The sequence below is a fragment of the Gasterosteus aculeatus genome, chromosome X, assembly GCF_964276395.1.
Source record: "Gasterosteus aculeatus chromosome X, fGasAcu3.hap1.1, whole genome shotgun sequence".
Classification (NCBI taxonomy): Eukaryota; Metazoa; Chordata; class Actinopteri; order Perciformes; family Gasterosteidae; genus Gasterosteus; species Gasterosteus aculeatus.
In genome coordinates this window covers 10611164-10631163 of record NC_135698.1, presented here as the reverse complement: position 1 = coordinate 10631163, position 20000 = coordinate 10611164, and the positions used below count along the sequence as shown (strand labels likewise).

At 47.6% G+C, this 20000-nt stretch overlaps 2 protein-coding genes across 2 annotated transcripts; both read right to left on the bottom strand.

The window, feature by feature from the left end:
• Positions 1 to 1647: 1647 nt before the first annotated feature.
• LOC120809865 (zona pellucida sperm-binding protein 4-like) lies at positions 1648 to 4041 on the bottom strand. Its single transcript, XM_040164013.2, has 7 exons — positions 3381 to 4041; positions 3096 to 3280; positions 2895 to 2992; positions 2658 to 2818; positions 2388 to 2580; positions 2068 to 2215; positions 1648 to 1985 (listed from the first exon to the last, which is right to left on the bottom strand). Exons 1-7 carry the CDS (start codon positions 3889 to 3891, stop codon positions 1821 to 1823), a joined length of 1461 nt encoding a protein of 486 aa, XP_040019947.2. The 5' UTR covers positions 3892 to 4041; the 3' UTR covers positions 1648 to 1820.
• A 5633-nt stretch (positions 4042 to 9674) lies between these two features.
• Positions 9675 to 12479, bottom strand: LOC120809863 (zona pellucida sperm-binding protein 4-like). Its single transcript, XM_040164006.2, has 7 exons — positions 11397 to 12479; positions 11112 to 11296; positions 10911 to 11008; positions 10674 to 10834; positions 10404 to 10596; positions 10094 to 10241; positions 9675 to 10011 (listed from the first exon to the last, which is right to left on the bottom strand). Exons 1-7 carry the CDS (start codon positions 11905 to 11907, stop codon positions 9847 to 9849), a joined length of 1461 nt encoding a protein of 486 aa, XP_040019940.2. The 5' UTR covers positions 11908 to 12479; the 3' UTR covers positions 9675 to 9846.
• Positions 12480 to 20000: the final 7521 nt, after the last annotated feature.

Sequence of the window (20000 nt, the reverse complement as noted above, 5' to 3'; positions counted from 1 at the left end):
GGGCAGGCGAGTGACGGAGTGAATGAAGGGGTGAGTGGGGCCCAGCAGGTGGGGCAGGCGGGTGACGGAGCGAATGAAGGGGTGAGTGGGGCCCAGCAGGTGGGGCAGGCGAGTGACGGAGTGAATGAAGGGGTGAGTGGGGCCCAGCAGGTGGGGCAGGCGAGTGACGGAGCGAATGAAGGGGTGAGTGGGGCCCAGCAGGTGGGGCAGGCGAATGAGGAAGCAGACGAGGTCCAGCTTGCGGGTCAAGGGGGCGTAGGGATGGAAGAAGGGGCGAGTGGGGTCCAGCAGGTGGGTCAAGGGAGGCAAGAGGAGCCGGGAACGGGTTTGGGGACCTACATTGAAGGGACCCTGTCCACGGACAGCGACATGGACATGGAGGGAGAAGAAGAGGCGTTAAAAGTCCCCCGCCTGAAGAGAAAGACGGAGAGCAGAGGGGGCTCTCAGGCCAAGAAGGGGTCAGGGAACAGAGAGACAGAGGGGGGAGGGGCAGCAGGAGCGGAGTCTTCTGCGCACAGCGTCTCCTCCGGCGAGACGGCCACAAATCGGTACAGCGTGGGCAGGGTGAAACTCTTCCTGAAGACCACCAAGAACATGAAGGGGATTAAGCTGGAGGACTACTTTCCGGATATGGAGAAATTCGGTCGTACTGCTCGGGAGGGTGCGAGCAAACGAGGCAGTTCCCGATACACGCAGCAGGAGGTCTTCCGGCTGCGAAAGATTGTCCAGAAGATCAACAGTGGCAACGAGAGGGCTGCTGGGGACTGAGTGGGGTACCGGCGGAGGTGAGGAGCCAGTGACCAGATGGACTACCAGTTCATCGGCGGAGTGGGCGGTGTGCGTTGATGCTGCAGAGGAGCCTGGTGTGGACTGGCTGATAGGAGAGCGTGGCGTTCTTCTGTGTATTGATTGGACCTGTATGTCATCAGGCATTATTCTTGTTTGTGTTTGTTTTTTATAAGAAAATAAAGGTTTATCAAAATCAATCTCTCTCTCTCTCTCTCTCTCTCTCTCTCTCTCTCTCTCTCTCTCTCTCCCTGCTCGGCCCGCCGGCCCCATCGCTCTCTCGTTCCTCGTATCTCTGTGTCTATGCATGTCTCTGGGTCGTTGCCATCGCCCCGTGGTTCTGGCTTGTTAGTGCTGTCAATTACTTCTTTTGAATCTCCTTTACAAAGAAAAACATCTCTGACACTCACAGGTGGAAGGAGTATGAAAAAAAAGTTCTTCATGCAGTTTAGACTTTGTGGAAGTTAATGTGTTGTTTAGCCAGTATAAAAGGTTCTAGCTGGTAAATTTAGTAAATAAGTGAATCATCTGAAGTACACACATTTTATTGTTGTTGTCAACTGAACAATGCATCTTCTGTAATGTATTTTAAAAGAACTTTAGGGTAATTTTACGTTATATCACAGTATTTGAGGTAATTAAATCTCTTATGGCCTTGTAGTATAGTAAGCAGGAGTAATAGTCAATATTTGACACGAAAAGCACATTCGGTAACATTACAGTTTGCATCACCAGATGCAACGCTGGCATAAATGTCCCAGGATGCAATACATTTATAACACAGTTGGGGAAAGCTCTGTAACATCAATAACATTACTGGTGGAATGATGCAAGAAAGTCTTAAAAAGTATTCACAACATATCAAAGCCAATATCTTTTAATACAAAATGTGTCTACAATATTTTTAGGGATCAATTTCATTCTCCCTGCAGCACACTTTTGTAATATTTTTGCATTCATTAAAATATACATTATGTCATATTCAAATATTCTACTTAATGATTTCAGCCAAATTTTTGAGTTTACAGTGCTGTTTACTGCGCATTCAGCTCCACCGGTCCAACGGACACCACGACCTTCGGATCAGCCCTCTCCTGGTCCGCAGCCTGGACGTCTCTCTTACCCTTTCTGTAGCATGCTGGTTCACAAGAGGAGCCCGGTCTCGCAAGGCACACAGCTGTACTGCAGTGAATGTACACCTGAACAAGTAAAACCATGTAAGCAGAGCAATACAAAAATATTTTGTCACAGCAGTTTGTCGTCAGTAAATCAAACCATTACCTGTTCAGTCAGAGCCTTCTTTGATTTGGGCTCCACGAAGGTAAACATTTTGAAAAAGAAACGTCTGTAGTGACTGAACACGCCCGTAACAGAAGAGGGAGTGACGGGCACCAGTGAGGACAAGTAGCGATCATCTGTGTACGGACACCTGGATGAAAAGAAAAAGCCAACATAACTCATCCATTACTACTTTTAAAGAAAGTAATCCCATGCTTTCATGACATTCATCTTTCCATCACCAAACCCACTGAGTAAATTCTGATGAAATAATTGAGCACGTTGCTATGAACAAGAGAGTGTGAATTTGGTGTTCAACTTACCCGTTAACCAGGATGTCCCACTGGGGCAAACTGTGAGGATTGGGGGTTGTGGTTGTCCAACAACGTCCAAGAGTCAGGACAAGGTTTGGATCCGTCTTTTCAAGGAGTTCAACTTCCACGTACACAGGTTCTCTCAGTATTTTAGTCACAGGATAGTCAGCAGCCGAATAGAAAAATGTATAGGCCGCATCCACTGTGAAAGCAGGGACCAGTAAGTATACCAGACATCTATAAACACAGCAGCACAGTGCCGGGCAGACATTCACTTACCCTCATTGCAACCCTTTGTAGAGCATTGTCCATTAGCCAACCTCAGGGCTACTCTGATTGGTCCAAAAGCGGCAACTGGTAGGGGAGGGTCTCTAAGTGGTAATATTTCTACAACCAAAGTTTCAACAGCGGTACCGATGTACCTAGCCTGGAAGAGCAATCTGAAAAGGGAAAATTGTCATACGCTGCTCGGTCAGATCTGTTATTACAAAATCACTTCAAATAAGAATCACTTACTGAAAGTGACTGTCTCTGGTAATGACTCCACGAGGCCCAACTTCAATGTCGTATGAGGAGGTCATTCTGTTCTCATAGATTATAACACCAGGTTCTTCCTACAAAAGGTAAAAGAAAACGTCGTTGTGGGGTAAAAATAGGCTTACGCCTCATTTAACGTTTTCTTGACTGGTTGAAAAGATGAGAACATCAAGGTCTTACCGTAACAACGGTGCCACAGGCGGTAACAGGGAAATTATAGATGACAAAGGCTGAATTAGAGTCCACATATTTACAGTGTGGCCCATCTCCCAAAAGCGAGATTGATTCGAGGTCGATGCTTGGCAGAGTGGCATCTCTGGCCACAACGACAATGAACTGTCCGTCCTTGGTGCACTGAACGGTGACTGGTGGCACAGAAACAAGCATTGACAGGTTAAAGATGCACAAAACCTTCTTTACATATTATTACGTTCTCTTGAATGACATTCTTTTAAAATAACTCACCTGCTTTTCCATAGAAGCACTGACTGCCGTCAAAGCAGCAGTTTATGGCTCCACATCCAGTAGCGGAGATGCCAGGAAGTCCACATGGGACTCTCACGTTTTTATCCACGTCACAACTCTGGATAGGCTTCACATTTGGATCCGGAATCTGAGGTGTCTGTGGTTTCTGTGGTGTTTTAGAGCCCTGTTCCTGATCGTATTTCGGGTAAAATGGACCTTGATGGTGTTGATGATGATGTTGATGTTCATGTTGATGAGGAGGCCAGATTGGTGGATATTTTGGATATTGTGGATGAGGTGGAGGAGGTGGAGGAGGTGGAAGAGGTGGAAGAGGTGGACGAGGTGGACGAGGTGGAGGATTCGTTGGATCTTCAGGAGGCGGGATTGGTAGCCATGGGTATCCCTTTGGATGAGGATGTGGAGACCAATTTGGGATTTGAGCATTTACCACGGTCCATAGTACACACCCTAGCACTGCTAGTGCCACAGAAGAGGTGGCCAGCTTTGCCATGGTTCAACAGCAGTTTGACCTGGATAATTCCCAAGTGTACTACTGATGTATATGCTGCTACATTTATATGTTAGTACCCTGGAGGTTTTAAAAAAACTCCTCCCCTGAGGCAATTTACCACCAATTACAGCTTCCCATTTTTTTTCTTTAGCCACTCAAAAGCCTCAGGGTTGTATTATGTCATGTTTGTGTTATTAGTGGGAGGATCGATGAGCCTTTTGGCAACTTTCCAAGATCAGACCCATGTGTCCTATTAGATCAGGTCACTGTGTTGGATGACATTAAAGTATTTATTGACATTTGGGTCACAAAAACCTTTTTCAAAGGTCTCAGTATCCTCAAGAGTTATCCATCCATCCAACCACTTATCCTGCACACAGGGTCGCGGGGGGGACGGGGGGGGTGGCCTGGAGTCCAGCCCAGCCAACTTCGGGCAATAGACAAGGTACACACTGGATTGCTTGCCAGCCAATCGCAGGGCTAACACACAGACAAACAATCATTCACATACCTACGGGAAATCAAGAGTTACCAATCAACCTAATCCCTATAGCATGTCTTTGGACTGTGGGAGGAATCCATAAAGAACCCACGCAGACACTGTAGAACATGCAGACTCCACACAGATAGGCCACTGGGCGGAGTCGAATCCAGCACCTTCTTGCTGTGAGGCGACAGTGCTAACCACCACGCCGCTCCTCTTCAAAAGTTATTTGTCACCAAATGTTTATTTTGCTAGTGCACATCTCTTCTCTAGAACTGAGACAAAGGTTGCTACTCGGTCTGTAGAAGAGCATTCACTGAAGGTTGATACGGCCAAACATACATATTTAAATCTAGGAAGGCTTTTACATTACATGATACCTAATAAATACAGTTTACATAAGTATTGTGGCTTGGGAACAGATGAAAAGGGGCATGATCTCTATTACCTATATAATAATTGGTAGCTAAAAAGATATTTTAATGGGACATTATTCATGGCCATCTCTGGGCTGAAGGTTTGAAATCCCTGATTGATATGCTCGATTTGTCATTCATTTTCCAGAACAGGTTACCTTGTGATATTGACAGGATGAGGAACCAACTGGTTCACGTGCATGGAGAAACTGGTGTGTTGATATGTGTTGTTACAAATGTATTGTATCATAAAGAATAATAACTATAGAGCAGAACCTAATGTGAAGTACAATCTACACTTGCACAGTTACAATCCTTACATTCACAGGTTTAATTCCACTCCAGAAGAGGAAAGCACCTGTTTGCTGCCTCAAAGATCCCCAGAGCGAGATCACAAAGGCAGGCGGTATAGAGAATCAACAGTAGTCTAACAATTCAAGATCATACACAGAAGGGTCACAGACTATCAAGGTAAACGCTGAGAAATGTCAGCCGGGGCAAAACAATACTTCGCAATGAATCTGAGTGTGAATGCTGCTTAAATAGAGCAGATAATGGGAAACAGCTGTGCCGGTGGGCGGCACGGTGGTGTGGTGGTTAGCACTGTTGCCTCACAGCCAGAAAGTGCCGGGTTCAACTCCGCCCAGTGGCCTTTCTGTGTGGAGTCTCCCCGTGTCTGCGTGGGTTCTGCCCGGGTACTCTGGCTTCCTCCCACAGTCCAAAGACATGCACTGGGGATTAGGTTGATTGGAGACTTTAAATTGCCTGTAGGTGTGTGAATGTTTTTTTGTCTCTGTGTTATTTCTGCAGTTGGCTGGCAACCAATCCAAGGTGTACCCTGTCCTTTGGGGCTGGGATTAACTCCAGCCCCAAGAGACCCGACGTATAGGATAAGCGGTGTGAAGATGTATGGATGGACCTTTACTGATGATTAGTCTCTTTGCATGGGAAATGGAGTCTGGGAAGTTAATACTCAGTTGAGGTTGCCCTCCTGTGGCCAACACAGACAGCCACAAAGGTCTGAGAGGTGCTGTTAGAAAAATTCTCACTCGACACCGGTGTAAAATCATCAAAACAGGTTATTTAATGTTTGCAAACAGGAGACAGAGTTGATACAAATGCAAGTAATTCGCCAAGCCTGCTCAAAGGTTTTCATCTTTGGAGCAGGAATGTAAACAGCAGGTATGGCATCAAAACATGGGGATGGTGACATACAGAGGACTGATTGTTTACCCTCATGGGACAGAATGTCCCTCCCGAGGCCAGCGCCCCCAATCTCGGCTGACAAGATGTCTGTCAGCTGAGGGTAGCAAAGTACAGCCTTATTGATATCATGACACACATTATTTGCAGATTTCCCAACATTTCCCACCTGTTTATACAAAGTATAAATAATTAAAAGAAAGAAAATGAAAAACTATGGCAGTTAACCTTATCAAATGATTTAACACAAAGAAAAGAAAAAATTGTCAATCAAAAGTTCATAAAGGATTTCACCGTGATTCTAAAATGATTATTCTTTTTATTATTAATCAATGGGTTAACATATTTAATTATTATTATTGTTATCATTTATTTTTATTTCTAAGTCAATCAAAGTTTTTATTATTTATATTAGCATAGCGGCCATTAGCATGTCCGCCCTCCCCCCTTTGCGCGACAAGTCGCTCATGTGAGAAAAAGGGCAACAAAAGGCATCTCAGTCATACAAATAAAACCCCAAAACGAAGGGAAAAGGAGAGGAGAAAAAAAAATTGCTGTCTTCATGCTCAGGTACTTTGCGCACCGTAGAGGGCCTCCCCCCCAAGCCTGAGGTTACTAGCACCTGTGGCAGGAGGCATGGGGGGATGTTCTTGTTGTTGTAACGCATAGAACGGCATCACCAGCTGTACTATGGCGCAAGTGCGACTCCGCCGCTTAGGAAGTGTGGCTAGAAGCCTCTTACCCCTACAGAACCACCAGGTGTCAGCCCTGGGCGTTGTCTGGTTTGTGAACCAAGTTGCCCTGTAGCCATTAACCGTGCCAGTGATGTTGTAAGTTGTATTACACCACCTTAGGGTCCCCACTGGTACTCCGTCATCACAATATCTGGTGAAACAGGTGTAATTAGCTGCATAGGGTGAGAAATATGGCGGTCTCGAGTCAGACTTAATTGCTGGCAACAGATAATGTAAAGTAGCCTTTGGCCAATCGGGGGAGGAAAACAGTTTTATGACACAACTGAAACCGGCTGGATCAGCGAACGGAGAGAGACGGATCGGAACCGTCCCCAGTCCTGGCCTAGATGGAGCACGAGCCACACAGTTGGTCAAATTAATTTGGTCCGCTGAGTACATCATCCACTCTAGCCATACATTCCAATCGGTGTAACCAGTCTTTATTGTTAGAGTCTCTTCGAACGTTGTTATATTGAGGTACTTCACCATTTTAGGATAGTTCTGGCTGAAAACAGTAGCCACCGTGGTGGCACCTACGACAGGCTTCGCTGGGGCTTCCTTCGGGCAGTTACGTACAGTGACTACAATGCGTCTGCACGTTCCGCCCGTAGTTGTCCACAGCCAATGTGTAGGTGCCGGTGTCCTTACGGGCACCGAGATCTCTTATCGTGACGTAAACTCTGTTGCACCCCTCTTCAAAACATTTACCTGTAGCCACTTATTTTACCATACTCCACCGGCGGACCTTTGGATTTGTGGGAGAAGTCCAATAATATGGGGCAGTAGAGGCAAACACAGGTTTTTGCATGGAAAACTGGTACAAATGTATTTCTGATCATTTATCTTTTGACACGTTCCCCAGCTATGTTGTTGGTTGTCACATAAATCTACTAAGAAGGTTGTATCTTGACCCTCACATAGAAATACCCTGAGGGGAGGGGCCTCTGCCCCTCGTTTGTTCCTCATCAGGTATGTTGAATTCTGGGGTGCAGCCGTTTCGGTCCTCTTCCCCTTCCTCTCCTTGGGCCTTCTCTGAGTTTCTCCCACCCATATATCATGGTCGGCCCTCTGAGACCACACAGTCTTTGTTGTCTGAATGGGTGCCATCTAGGTAGCGCCATTGTTTGCCAATTTCTGCAGTGCGGAGCCACCACCGACCTCCTGCTCGGACACCCCTAAATCCCTTTGTGCGCTTTTGTCCCTCTCTAATCAGCTTCTTCACTGGTTCCAGCTAAGTGACCCTATTGTGCTCACCTCCCCTGGTTCGTCCAGCCACGCCTCGAGGGCCAGGTGCCTGCAACTTGATGGTGATCACTGGCAGTACCCGCTGTAACTGTTTGGCTCACCTTCTTGCAGTGTGTGAGGTGGATCCAAGATGGTCTCTCTGCTTCTTTACTGTTGGTGTGCTCGGTTCATGTCAGGCTCTCTGTGGCCTTCATGGCCTGATAACCCAGCTTCGGTGTAGGAAAAATATAATTTTGTTAAACGAAATTAAGAAATGGTTTACGCTTGGTAAACCACTGGTTCCATCATCTAATTGTTCAAAAGTTAGAGCCCTTTAATGCTACTTACTTTGTGACTTGACAAACTTCCATCTTGTCACGGTGTGGTTCACTTCCTGTTGTATTTTGTAGTTTTCTGCCACTCGTGTCCCCGGGTAACTTCACTTCCTGCCTTGTCCCGTCATCCCCTGTGATCGTCTAATAGTTTCCACCTGTGTCCAATCACCTGCACCTCCCTTGTGTATTTAAGCCGTGTGTCTCTTGTGTCACTTGTCGCGTCATTGTCTATTGTCGTGGATGTCCGTAGTTTCTTGCCTGTGTGTGTTTTTGCCCCTTGGCCCTTTGAGTTTCCCTTTTCGACTATTAAAGTATTTTGTTTCCGGAGAAGTCTGCGTTTGAATCTTGCCTCCCCCACGCATCCCTGACAAATCTTCGCTATTATTTTTTTTATTTAATTGTACCATTTAAATGTTCCATAAATCCCGCTGACTGCGGATAATAAGAGCAATAATATTTCACATTCTTCCCAAAAGTAGGAATCAGATACGTTGTAACTTTGTTGACACAGTACGTACTGTTTATGCCAAATTGTTTCTGGTTTCTTATTTAAACGTTTTTTAAATTTCTTTTTAATTTTACTTTATGTAGTTGTTGTAATACCAATTATCTATGTTTTTTTATAGATCTGTTAGTTGATGTCATAAAATTTCCTCTACAATCCGCTTGTTTATGTAAAGCAGTGGTCCCCAACCTTTTTTACCTCACAAAGAAAAACGCCTAGTGACGCGTGGGGAATCAGAGGGACGAGTGCACATAATTAGGAGAAAATCCGGTCAATTTTCAAAAAACATTTTCAGAAAAAAATATATCTATTCTTTCTGTGGTGCGGCCCAGTACCAAACAGACCAGTAGCAGTCCGCGGCCCGGTGGTTGGGGACCACTGGTGTAAAGGTTTCATTTTAAATCTTTACATCCCAGCAATTATGAACTTATTCTAAATTAAAAGCCAATCCCAATGGACAATCCTTACGCCCTTGTATTTAAGTAAAGTGCATAATTTAAGTAAAGTGCATAATTGGGATATATATCCCAGATATATATCCCAATTATGGTTTTACTGTCCATCTATGAGGACATAAGGGATGTACACAAAGTGATTTAAGTTTATATTGATTTATTTTGGTTGGATGATCATGACCAAACAACAACTTAAGTTGAGCTTTGGGAGAGGAACCTGCTGAGTCGCAGAATTGATATTGTTGAATATTGAGAGTGGAAGGAACCTGTAATGTTGTTATGAATGGACCCTAATGAGCGTGTCCGCTGCAGCTCTATAAACACATGAGAGTTATGTGCATGACACAGCAATGAAGTTAGAGCAACCATTAGTGAAATATTACTGGTGGAATGATGCAAAAAAGTCTTAAAAAGTATTCACAACATATCAAAGCCAATATCTTTTAATACAAAATGTGTCTACAATATTTTTAGGGATCAATTTCATTCTCCCTGCAGCACACTTTTGTAATATTTTTGCATTCATTAAAATATACATTATGTCATATTCAAATATTCTACTTAATGATTTCAGCCAAATTCTTGATTTACAGTGCTGTTTACTGCGCATTCAGCTCCACCGGTCCAACGGACACCACGACCTTCGGATCAGCCCTCTCCTGGTCCGCAGCCTGGACGTCTCTCTTACCCTTTCTGTGGCATGCTGGTTCACAAGAGGAGCCCGGTCTCGCAAGGCACACAGCTGTACTGCAGTGAATGTACACCTGAACAAGTAAAACCATGTAAGCAGAGCAATACAAAAATATTTTGTCACAGCAGTTTGTCGTCAGTAAATCAAACCATTACCTGTTCAGTCAGAGCCTTCTTTGATTTGGGCTCCACGAAGGTAAACATTTTGAAAAAGAAACGTCTGTAGTGACTGAACACGCCCGTAACAGAAGAGGGTGTGACGGGCACCAGTGAGGACAAGTAGCGATCATCTGTGTACGGACACCTGGATGAAAAGAAAAAGCCAACATAACTCATCCATTACTACTTTTAAAGAACGTAATCCCATGCTTTCATGACATTCATCTCTCCATCACTAATCCCACTGAGTAAATTCTGATGAAATGTTGCTATGAACAAGAGAGTGTTAATTTGGTGTTCAACTTACCCGTTAACCAGGATGTCCCACTGGGGCAAACTGTGAGGATTGGGGGTTGTGGTTGTCCAACAACGTCCAAGAGTCAGGACAAGGTTTGGATCCGTCTTTTCAAGGAGTTCAACTTCCACGTACACAGGTTCTCTCAGTATTTTAGTCACAGGATAGTCAGCAGCCGAATAGAAAAATGTATAGGCCGCATCCACTGTGAAAGCAGGGACCAGTAAGTATACCAGACATCTATAAACACAGCAGCACAGTGCCGGGCAGACATTCACTTACCCTCATTGCAACCCTTTGTAGAGCATTGTCCATTAGCCAACCTCAGGGCTACTCTGATTGGTCCAAAAGCGGCAACTGGTAGGGGAGGGTCTCTAAGTGGTAATATTTCTACAACCAAAGTTTCAACAGCGGTACCGATGTACCTAGCCTGGAAGAGCAATCTGAAAAGGGAAAATTGTCATACGCTGCTCGGTCAGATCTGTTATTACAAAATCACTTCAAATAAGAATCACTTACTGAAAGTGACTGTCTCTGGTAATGACTCCACGAGGCCCAACTTCAATGTCGTATGAGGAGGTCATTCTGTTCTCATAGATTATAACACCAGGTTCTTCCTACAAAAGGTAAAAGAAAACGTCGTTGTGGGGTAAAAATAGGCTTACGCCTCATTTAACGTTTTCTTGACTGGTTGAAAAGATGAGAACATCAAGGTCTTACCGTAACAACGGTGCCACAGGCGGTAACAGGGAAATTATAGATGACAAAGGCTGAATTAGAGTCCACATATTTACAGTGTGGCCCATCTCCCAAAAGCGAGATTGATTCGAGGTCGATGCTTGGCAGAGTGGCATCTCTGGCCACAACGACAATAAACTGTCCGTCCTTGGTGCACTGAACGGTGACTGGTGGCACAGAAACAAGCATTGACAGGTTAAAGATGCACAAAACCTTCTTTACATATTATTACGTTCTCTTGAATGACATTCTTTTAAAATAACTCACCTGCTTTTCCATAGAAGCACTGACTGCCGTCAAAGCAGCAGTTTATGGCTCCACATCCAGTAGCGGAGATGCCAGGAAGTCCACATGGGACTCTCACGTTTTTATCCACGTCACAACTCTGGATAGGCTTCACATTTGGATCCGGAATCTGAGGTGTCTGTGGTTTCTGTGGTGTTTTAGAGCCCTGTTCCTGATCGTATTTCGGGTAAAATGGACCTTGATGGTGTTGATGATGATGTTGATGTTCATGTTGATGAGGAGGCCAGATTGGTGGATATTTTGGATATTGTGGATGAGGTGGAGGAGGTGGAGGAGGTGGAAGAGGTGGAAGAGGTGGACGAGGTGGACGAGGTGGAGGATTCGTTGGATCTTCAGGAGGCGGGATTGGTAGCCATGGGTATCCCTTTGGATGAGGATGTGGAGACCAATTTGGGATTTGAGCATTTACCACGGTCCATAGTACACACCCTAGCACTGCTAGTGCCACAGAAGAGGTGGCCAGCTTTGCCATGGTTCAACAGCAGTTTGACCTGGATAATTCCCAAGTGTACTACTGATGTATATGCTGCTACATTTATATGTTAGTACCCTGGAGGTTTTAAAAAAACTCCTCCCCTGAGGCAATTTACCACCAATTACAGCTTCCCATTTTTTTTCTTTAGCCACTCAAAAGCCTCAGGGTTGTATTATGTCATGTTTGTGTTATTAGTGGGAGGATCGATGAGCCTTTTGGCAACTTTCCAAGATCAGACCCATGTGTCCTATTAGATCAGGTCACTGTGTTGGATGACATTAAAGTATTTATTCACAGTTTAGACATTTGGGTCACAAAAACCTTTATCAAAGGTCTCAGTGTCCTCAAAAGTTGTTTGTCACCAAATGTTTATTTTGCTAGTGCACATCTTTCCTCTACAACTGAGACAAAGTTTGCTACTTTGTCTGTTTATAGGTTTACATGCGATTGTGAACACCTCATTTTAAACATAACCATGTTACAGTTTCCTGAACAGGGGCGCTTTAATCTACTACAAGAAGAGCATGCACTGAAGGTTATTTCAGCCAAATATACATATTTAAATCTAGGAAGGCTTTTACATTACATGATACCTAATAAATAGAGTTTACATACGTATTGTGGCTTCAGAGCAAATGAAAAGGGGGATGATTTTTTATTACTTAGTTATAATAATTAAATTGTACAATAGCATATGGAAATAATTATGACTTAATGTCTTGTAAGGACTTGCAGCTACGTTGATCGACCTACTGAATGAGTTTGTTAACCAACCTCACACTTCCAATGCACAATGCAATTTTACTGATGTCAATACCATGGTACTTTATCGGTTAATATGTGCATACCTCATTGTGTCGTAATCTACTGATTTATCAAACTTTTTTCAAATTTTTGTCAGTTCAGAGCATGTGATGGGAATATATTTTCCTTTTGCTACCAATTATTATGCTGGAAATTACTTAATGGTCATAAAGAAAAATCTATTTTCTCCAATCCGTGAGCTAGTATCCATAAATGTGAAAAATATCAACCTTAGCTTTTCTCAACTTGACACAATGTTAAAGAGTGCAACAATCTAGAAATTGCACTATAGGATAAAAGAAAAAAACAAAATAATGTGATTAGTTGATAATGTGCTCCACCTTGGCATTTAGCTAAGTTACTGACTACTAAAGAACCAGCATAATTGATTGTTAATAGCCCAACATGAAACACTGTGAGACGTAGCATACTCCCTCCAACGAAATCATGCATTCCGTCTGATCAAAGTTTCAGACAGGATTCAGTTTGTCTTTGTTACTGCTGGAGTTCAATAGTTATTATCAACCATTGCAAGCAGTACAAATACAACTTCAAAAAGGTTACCAACTCTATAAACAAGTCTACCTATGTAAGCTTGTTGGGGCAGCTCTGTATTACTGTTCAGACAGAACTGTAGATGTGGTTGATGAAATTGCACTTCTTGTTTCGTGTTCTTTGCTTTGGACAAAAATGTCATCTAAATTACATATAATGTAATGATGCGTGGATTCAGTGGATGCGGTGGATGCGGTTGATTCTCTGGATGCGGTTGATGCGGTTAATGGGGGGGATGCGGTGGATGCTCTGAATGCGGTTGATGCGGTTGCTGCGGTGCATGTGGTTGCTGCGGTGGATGTGGTGGATGCTCTGGGTGCGGTTGATGATCTGGATGCGGTTGATGCGCTTGATCCGGTGGATGGGGTGGAGGCTCTGTGTCGTGGTGTGATTTTTGATACTTGTTGTTTTGTGTTCTTCCATTTCCCTGGCAGTAGGAGACGGCGGAGGGCGAGGTTGGTGCTGAACGAGACACACCTGGTTCCCATCCCACCTAATCACTTGTGCCATAAAGACAGGCTCTGCTCGTCACTCCGGTGCCAGAGTATTCCCGCTCGTACCCGCTGCAACTCGTGGCTCCCGGCTCTCTTCTCCCGTGCTCGACGCCAGCCCAGCCAGCTCAACCTCCGTCGTCTCCTCCGCTTCCAGCGCCTTGTGTTTTTGTGTATCCTGCTGTGAGGATTAAACCTTTTGAAGACCATCTTGTCTCCTGTCTCTGCATTTTGGGGTCCACCGAGAACCGCACCGTGACAGAATACTCTGGCCAGTCATGGACCCCGCAGAGACCGACAAACTACGGCAGGCATTATCCATGCAAGGCACCCGAGTTGGACAACACGAGCAAGTAATCCACGAAATCATGGAAACGCTCCAGAAACTCTCCTCCGGGGTCACCCAGCTCAGTAGTCGTCTGGATCAAGTAGTCACCCGGATCCCCTCGTTGGCCCCCACCGGAGATCCACTGGTTTCGGCCGCGGCAGCAGCAGCGCCCTCAGCCCCGCTTCCCAGCCCTGTCCGTGAACCTCACATCCCCACCCCAGACAGGTATTCGGGTGAGTTAGGGACATGCAGTCAGTTTTTACACCAGTGTTCTCTAGTCTTCGATCAACAATCTGTGACCTATGCTGCTGATAAATCTAAGATAGCTTTTGTTATGAGCTTATTGTCTGGCCGGGCCTCCTCTTGGGCGCTAGCCATCTCAACCAGGGATTCTGCAGTTACAAACTCCTACCTAGCTTTCGTGTCTGAGATGCGCAAAGTATTCGATCACCCAGTGCAGGGTAAAGAAGCCGGTAACCGGCTCCTTTCCCTCCGCCAGGGTTCGGCGTCAGTCTCTCACTACGCTATTGATTTCCGCATCTTAACAGCGGAGAGTAATTGGGACGAGGCTGCACTACAAAGTGTTTTTCTAAAGGGGTTAGCTGACAGTGTTAAGGACGAATTGGCCGCACGTGATGAGACCCAGTCTCTGGACGATTTGATCTCCTTAGCTATACGGCTGGATAACCGGCTACGAGAGAGACGTAGGGAGAGGCTAGGAAGACAGGGAAACCCCCTCCCCTCCTTGCTGAACTCACCGTCTCCGGCCGAATTCCTACAGCCATCTCCGGCCACCGTTCCTGCAGCAGCTCCAGGACCCCGTTTTTCTTCCACCCCCGGTAGTGAAGAACCCATGCAGTTGGGAAGGATGAAACTGTCCCTGGCCGAGCGGGAGCGCAGAGTCCGGAACAGGCTGTGCATCTACTGTGGGCAGCCCGGACACTTCCTCGCCACCTGCCCTCAGCTGCCAAAAGGGCAGGCCCATCAGCCACCGGAGGGACGCTGGTGAGCCGAACCACATCCCCCTCCACACCCTCCAACCGCATTCTTCTCCCCGGCATTCTCCGGTACGCCCAGAACTCCTTGCCATTACAGGTCTTTGTTGATTGTGGGGCAGATGATAATTTTATTGACTCCGAACTATGTACTCAAGCTAACCTGCCAACGGAGACTCTCTCTGTGCCCAAAGACGTTTTTGCATTGAATGGTCAGTTACTCGCTCATGTTACTCACCGTACTGCTCCTATTTCCCTCCAGCTCTCTGGTAACCATCAGGAGATCATATCTTTTTTTGTCATTCCCTCGCCCACCTGCCCTCTGGTCCTAGGTCTCCCCTGGTTAAGATTGCACAACCCCCATATTGACTGGTCTAACTCGACCATCACCAATTGGAGCATTTTCTGTCATTCCCATTGTCTACATTCGGCTATCCCTTTCTGTACCCCCTCACTGCCAAGCCCGTCTGAGACCATTGATTTGTCCAACGTCCCCTCCGTCTATCACGACCTCCAGGAGGTTTTCAGCAAGGACCGTGCACTGTCTCTCCCTCCTCACCGTCCTTATGACTGCTCCATTGAGTTACTCCCCGGCTCCCCCCTTCCCTCCAGGAAACTGTACAATTTATCTAAACCCGAAAGAGAATCCATGGAGCAGTACATTACAGACTCATTAGCGTCGGGCCTCATTCGCCCCTCCGCCTCGCCGGTGGGGGCGGGTTTCTTTTTTGTGGAAAAGAAAGATAAGACCTTGCGGCCGTGTATTGACTTCAGGGGCCTTAATGACATTACTATTAAAAACAAGTACCCGCTCCCCCTGATCGATTCCGCTTTTGGCCCCCTGCATCATGCTACAGTGTTCTCAAAGCTGGATCTTCGTAACGCATACCACCTCGTCAGAATCAAGGAGGGGGACGAATGGAAAACTGCCTTTAACACACCACTCGGCCATTTTGAATATCTGGTCATGCCTTTTGGGCTGACCAATGCCCCCGCAGTTTTTCAAGCCCTCATCAACGATGTGCTTAGGGATATGCTCAATCGTCTCGTGTTTGTATACTTGGATGACGTTTTGATTTTTTCCAGAGACCTGGAGGAACACGTGCAGCACGTAAGGCTGGTGTTGAGAAGACTGCTGGAAAACAGATTATTTGTAAAGGCCGAAAAGTGTGAGTTTCATGTCACCTCTGTCAGCTTCCTCGGTTTTGTGGTGGAAGAGGGACAGCTGAAGGCGGACCCTGCCAAGGTCCAAGCGGTGGCAGAGTGGCCACCCCCTTCCACCAGGAAGCAACTCCAGAGATTCCTGGGATTTGCTAATTTCTATAGGAGATTCATCCGTAACTACAGTCAGGTATCAGGACCACTTACCCAGCTGACGTCCTCCAAACTCCCCTTTTTGTGGTCACAGGCAGCCGAGACTGCATTTAGACGTCTTAAGAACTTGTTTACCTCAGCCCCTGTGCTCTCTCACCCAGATCCCTCTCTTCAGTTCATCGTGGAGGTGGACGCGTCGGACACCGGTGTTGGAGCGGTGCTCTCCCAGCGATCCCCTGTCGATCAACGAACTCACCCCTGTGCCTTTTTCTCCCGTCGTCTGACCCCAGCCGAGAAGAACTATGACGTGGGTAACCGGGAGCTTCTGGCTGTGGTCCTCGCTCTCCAGGAGTGGAGGCATTGGCTGGAGGGTTCCACACACCCGTTCCTAGTATGGACCGATCACAGGAACCTCTCCTACCTACGCTCGGCCCGTCGTCTGAACTCGCGCCAGGCTCGGTGGGCCCTGTTCCTAGGCCGCTTCCAGTTCACCCTCTCCTACCGTCCTGGGTCGCGGAACATAAAACCAGACGCCTTATCCCGCCTGTTCTCCTCCCCTGTGGAAGACCTTCCCGTGGAGACCATCCTCCCTGCCTCCTGTGTGGTAGGAGCAGCTAGGTGGGAGGTCGAACAGGTGGTCCAGGAGGCACTACGTGACCAACCCGCCCCGGAGGACTGCCCCCAAGATCGGCTGTTTGTTCCGCCCACGGCCAGGTCCTCCGTGCTCCAGTGGGGACATGCTTCAAAGATCGCCTGTCATCCCGGTTCTCACCGGACCCTCACACTCCTCCGGCAGCGTTTCTGGTGGCCTACCATCGCAGCCGACACCAGGGAATTCGTCTCAGCCTGCTCCGTTTGTGCTCGCAGCAAATCCTCCCACCAAGCGCCCGCAGGCCTCCTTCGCCCACTGCCGATTCCCCACCGCCCCTGGTCCCATATTGCAGTAGACTTTGTTACTGGACTCCCACCTTCGGAGGGTAACACTGTTATCCTTACTATAGTTGATCGTTTCTCCAAGGCTGTGCACTTCGTCCCTCTGCCCAAACTCCCCTCGGCTCTAGAGACTGCCAACCTCCTCGTCCTACATGTGTTCAGACTCCATGGCATTCCTCTGGATATCGTGTCGGACCGGGGGCCTCAGTTCGCCTCTCGGGTCTGGAAAGCCTTTTGCCAAGCGTTGGGGGCGTCGGTCAGCCTTTCGTCTGGGTACCACCCTCAGACCAACGCCCAGACGGAGCGGGTCAATCAGGACCTCGGGTCAGCTCTCCGTTGTGTCTCTGCTAAACACCCTGCCTCTTGGTCCACCCATTTAAGCTGGGTGGAATACTCTCACAACTCCCTGGTCAGCTCCGCCACAGGCATGTCTCCTTTCATGGCTTCCCTGGGTTTCCAACCTCCCCTTTTCCCCATTCAGGAGACCGAAGTGGCAGTCCCCTCTGTCCAGGAACATCTCCGGCGGGCCCGCCGGGTATGGCGCGAGGCCGGTGCGGCCCTCAGACGTACTGCTGCTCGCAATCAGCGATTGGCGGACCGACATCGCTCCCCAGCGCCCCCATATCAGCCTGGTCAGAAGGTGTGGCTCTCCTCTCGGGACATCCCGCGCCAGACCGTGAGTAAGAAACTGGATCCCAGATACATCGGCCCTTTTGAGATTGAGAGAGTGATCAATCCCAGTGTGATGAGACTCAAATTGCCTCCGGAATTACATATCCACCCTGCTTTTCATGTGTCCCTATTGAAACCTGTCTCCACCAGCGATCTGTGCCCTCCGGCCGAACCCCCGCCACCCCTCCGGCTTGTTGACAACCATCCTGCTTACTCGGTCCGGCGGCTGCTGGATGTCCGCAGGCGCGGCCGGGGGTATCAGTACCTCGTGGACTGGGAGGGTTACGGTCCTGAGGCGCGGTCGTGGGTGTCCCGCTCGCTCATTTTGGGGCCGGACTTGTTGAGGGACTTTTATCGGGAGTTCCCCGACAAGCCTGGTAGGCCGCCAGGAGGCGTCCGTTGAGGGGGGGGTACTGTCGTGGTGTGATTTTTGATACTTGTTGTTTTGTGTTCTTCCATTTCCCTGGCAGTAGGAGACGGCGGAGGGCGAGGTTGGTGCTGAACGAGACACACCTGGTTCCCATCCCACCTAATCACTTGTGCCATAAAGACAGGCTCTGCTCGTCACTCCGGTGCCAGAGTATTCCCGCTCGTACCCGCTGCAACTCGTGGCTCCCGGCTCTCTTCTCCCGTGCTCGACGCCAGCCCAGCCAGCTCAACCTCCGTCGTCTCCTCCGCTTCCAGCGCCTTGTGTTTTTGTGTATCCTGCTGTGAGGATTAAACCTTTTGAAGACCATCTTGTCTCCTGTCTCTGCATTTTGGGGTCCACCGAGAACCGCACCGTGACACTCTGGATGCGGTTGATGCGGTGGATGCTCTGGATGCGGTGGATGCGGTTGATGTGGTTGATGCGGTGGATGCAGTGGATGCTCTGGATGTGGTGGATGCGGTGGATGCAGTTTATGTGGTTGATGTGGTGGATGCTCTGGATGCTGTGGATGCGGTGGATGTGGTTGATGCGGTGGATGCTCTGAATGTGGTTGCTGCGGTGCATGTGGTGGATGTGGTTGCTGCGGTGGATATGGTAGATGCTCTCGGTGCGGTTGATGTGGTGGATGCGGTGGATGCAGTTGATGCTCTGGATGCAGTTGATGTGGTCGATGCGGTGGATGCAGTGGATGCTCTGGATGCGGTGGATACAGTTTATGTGGTTGATGCTGTGGACGCGGTGGATGCTCTGAATGCAGTTGATGCGGTTGCTGCGGTGCATCTGGTCGATGTGGTTGCTGCGTAGGATATGGTAGATGCTCTCGGTGCGGTTGATGTGGTTGATCCGGTGGATGCGGTGGATGCAGTTGATGCTCTGGATGCAGTTGATGTGGTCGATGCGGTGGATGCAGTGGATGCTCTGGATGCGGTGGATGCAGTTTATGTGGTTGATGCTGTGGTTATGCGGTGGATGCTCTGAATGCGGTTGATGTGGTTGATCCGGTGGATGCAGTCGATGCAGTTGATGCTCTGAATGCGGTGGTTGTGGTTGATGTGGTTGATGCGGTGGATGTAGCGGATGCGGCGCATGCGGTTGATGTGGTGGATGCTCTGGATGCGGTGGATGCGGTTGATGTGGTTGATGCAGTGGATGCTCTGGATGCGGTGAATGTGGTTGATCTGGTTGATCTGGTGGATGTGGTGGATGCTCTGGATGCGGTGGATGTGGTTGATGCGGTGTATGCAGTGGATGCGGTTGATGTGGTGGCTGCTGGTAAAGGGCCTGGGTTCTTGGGATGGAAAAAAGGATGTAAACAATTATGTATGTGCAGGATCGTTTTACAACGGTGGGTCAGACTTTTGCCATATTGAGTCCTGAGTTTCTACCTCTGTCCCAACTAGCAGTGCCTATGCCACTACTGAGATGATATCCATTTGCCAATAGCAGTTTGACCTGGATAGAAGTGTACAAATGTTGCATATGCTGACTAGGCTTAATGTTTTAAAACCCCAAATAAAAAACAATTCCAGGTTTTATCAACCACCAAAAATCTTCTCATATGAAATAAG

Excerpts from the sequence above, each read along its gene's own strand:
- LOC120809865 (XM_040164013.2), bottom strand. The coding sequence starts at position 3,891 with ATGGCAAAGCTGGCCACCTCTTCTGTGGCACTAGCAGTGCTAGGGTGT. Across the intron at positions 3,281-3,380 it reads GTGCTTCTATGGAAAAGCAG|TCACCGTTCAGTGCACCAAG; the intron begins GTGAGTTATTTT and ends CTGTGCCACCAG. Across the intron at positions 2,216-2,387 it reads TGGGACATCCTGGTTAACGG|GTGTCCGTACACAGATGATC; the intron begins GTAAGTTGAACA and ends CTTTTCATCCAG.
- LOC120809863 (XM_040164006.2), bottom strand. The coding sequence starts at position 11,907 with ATGGCAAAGCTGGCCACCTCTTCTGTGGCACTAGCAGTGCTAGGGTGT. Across the intron at positions 10,835-10,910 it reads ACCAGAGACAGTCACTTTCA|ATTGCTCTTCCAGGCTAGGT; the intron begins GTAAGTGATTCT and ends TTCCCTTTTCAG. Across the intron at positions 10,012-10,093 it reads AGAAGGCTCTGACTGAACAG|GTGTACATTCACTGCAGTAC; the intron begins GTAATGGTTTGA and ends TTACTTGTTCAG.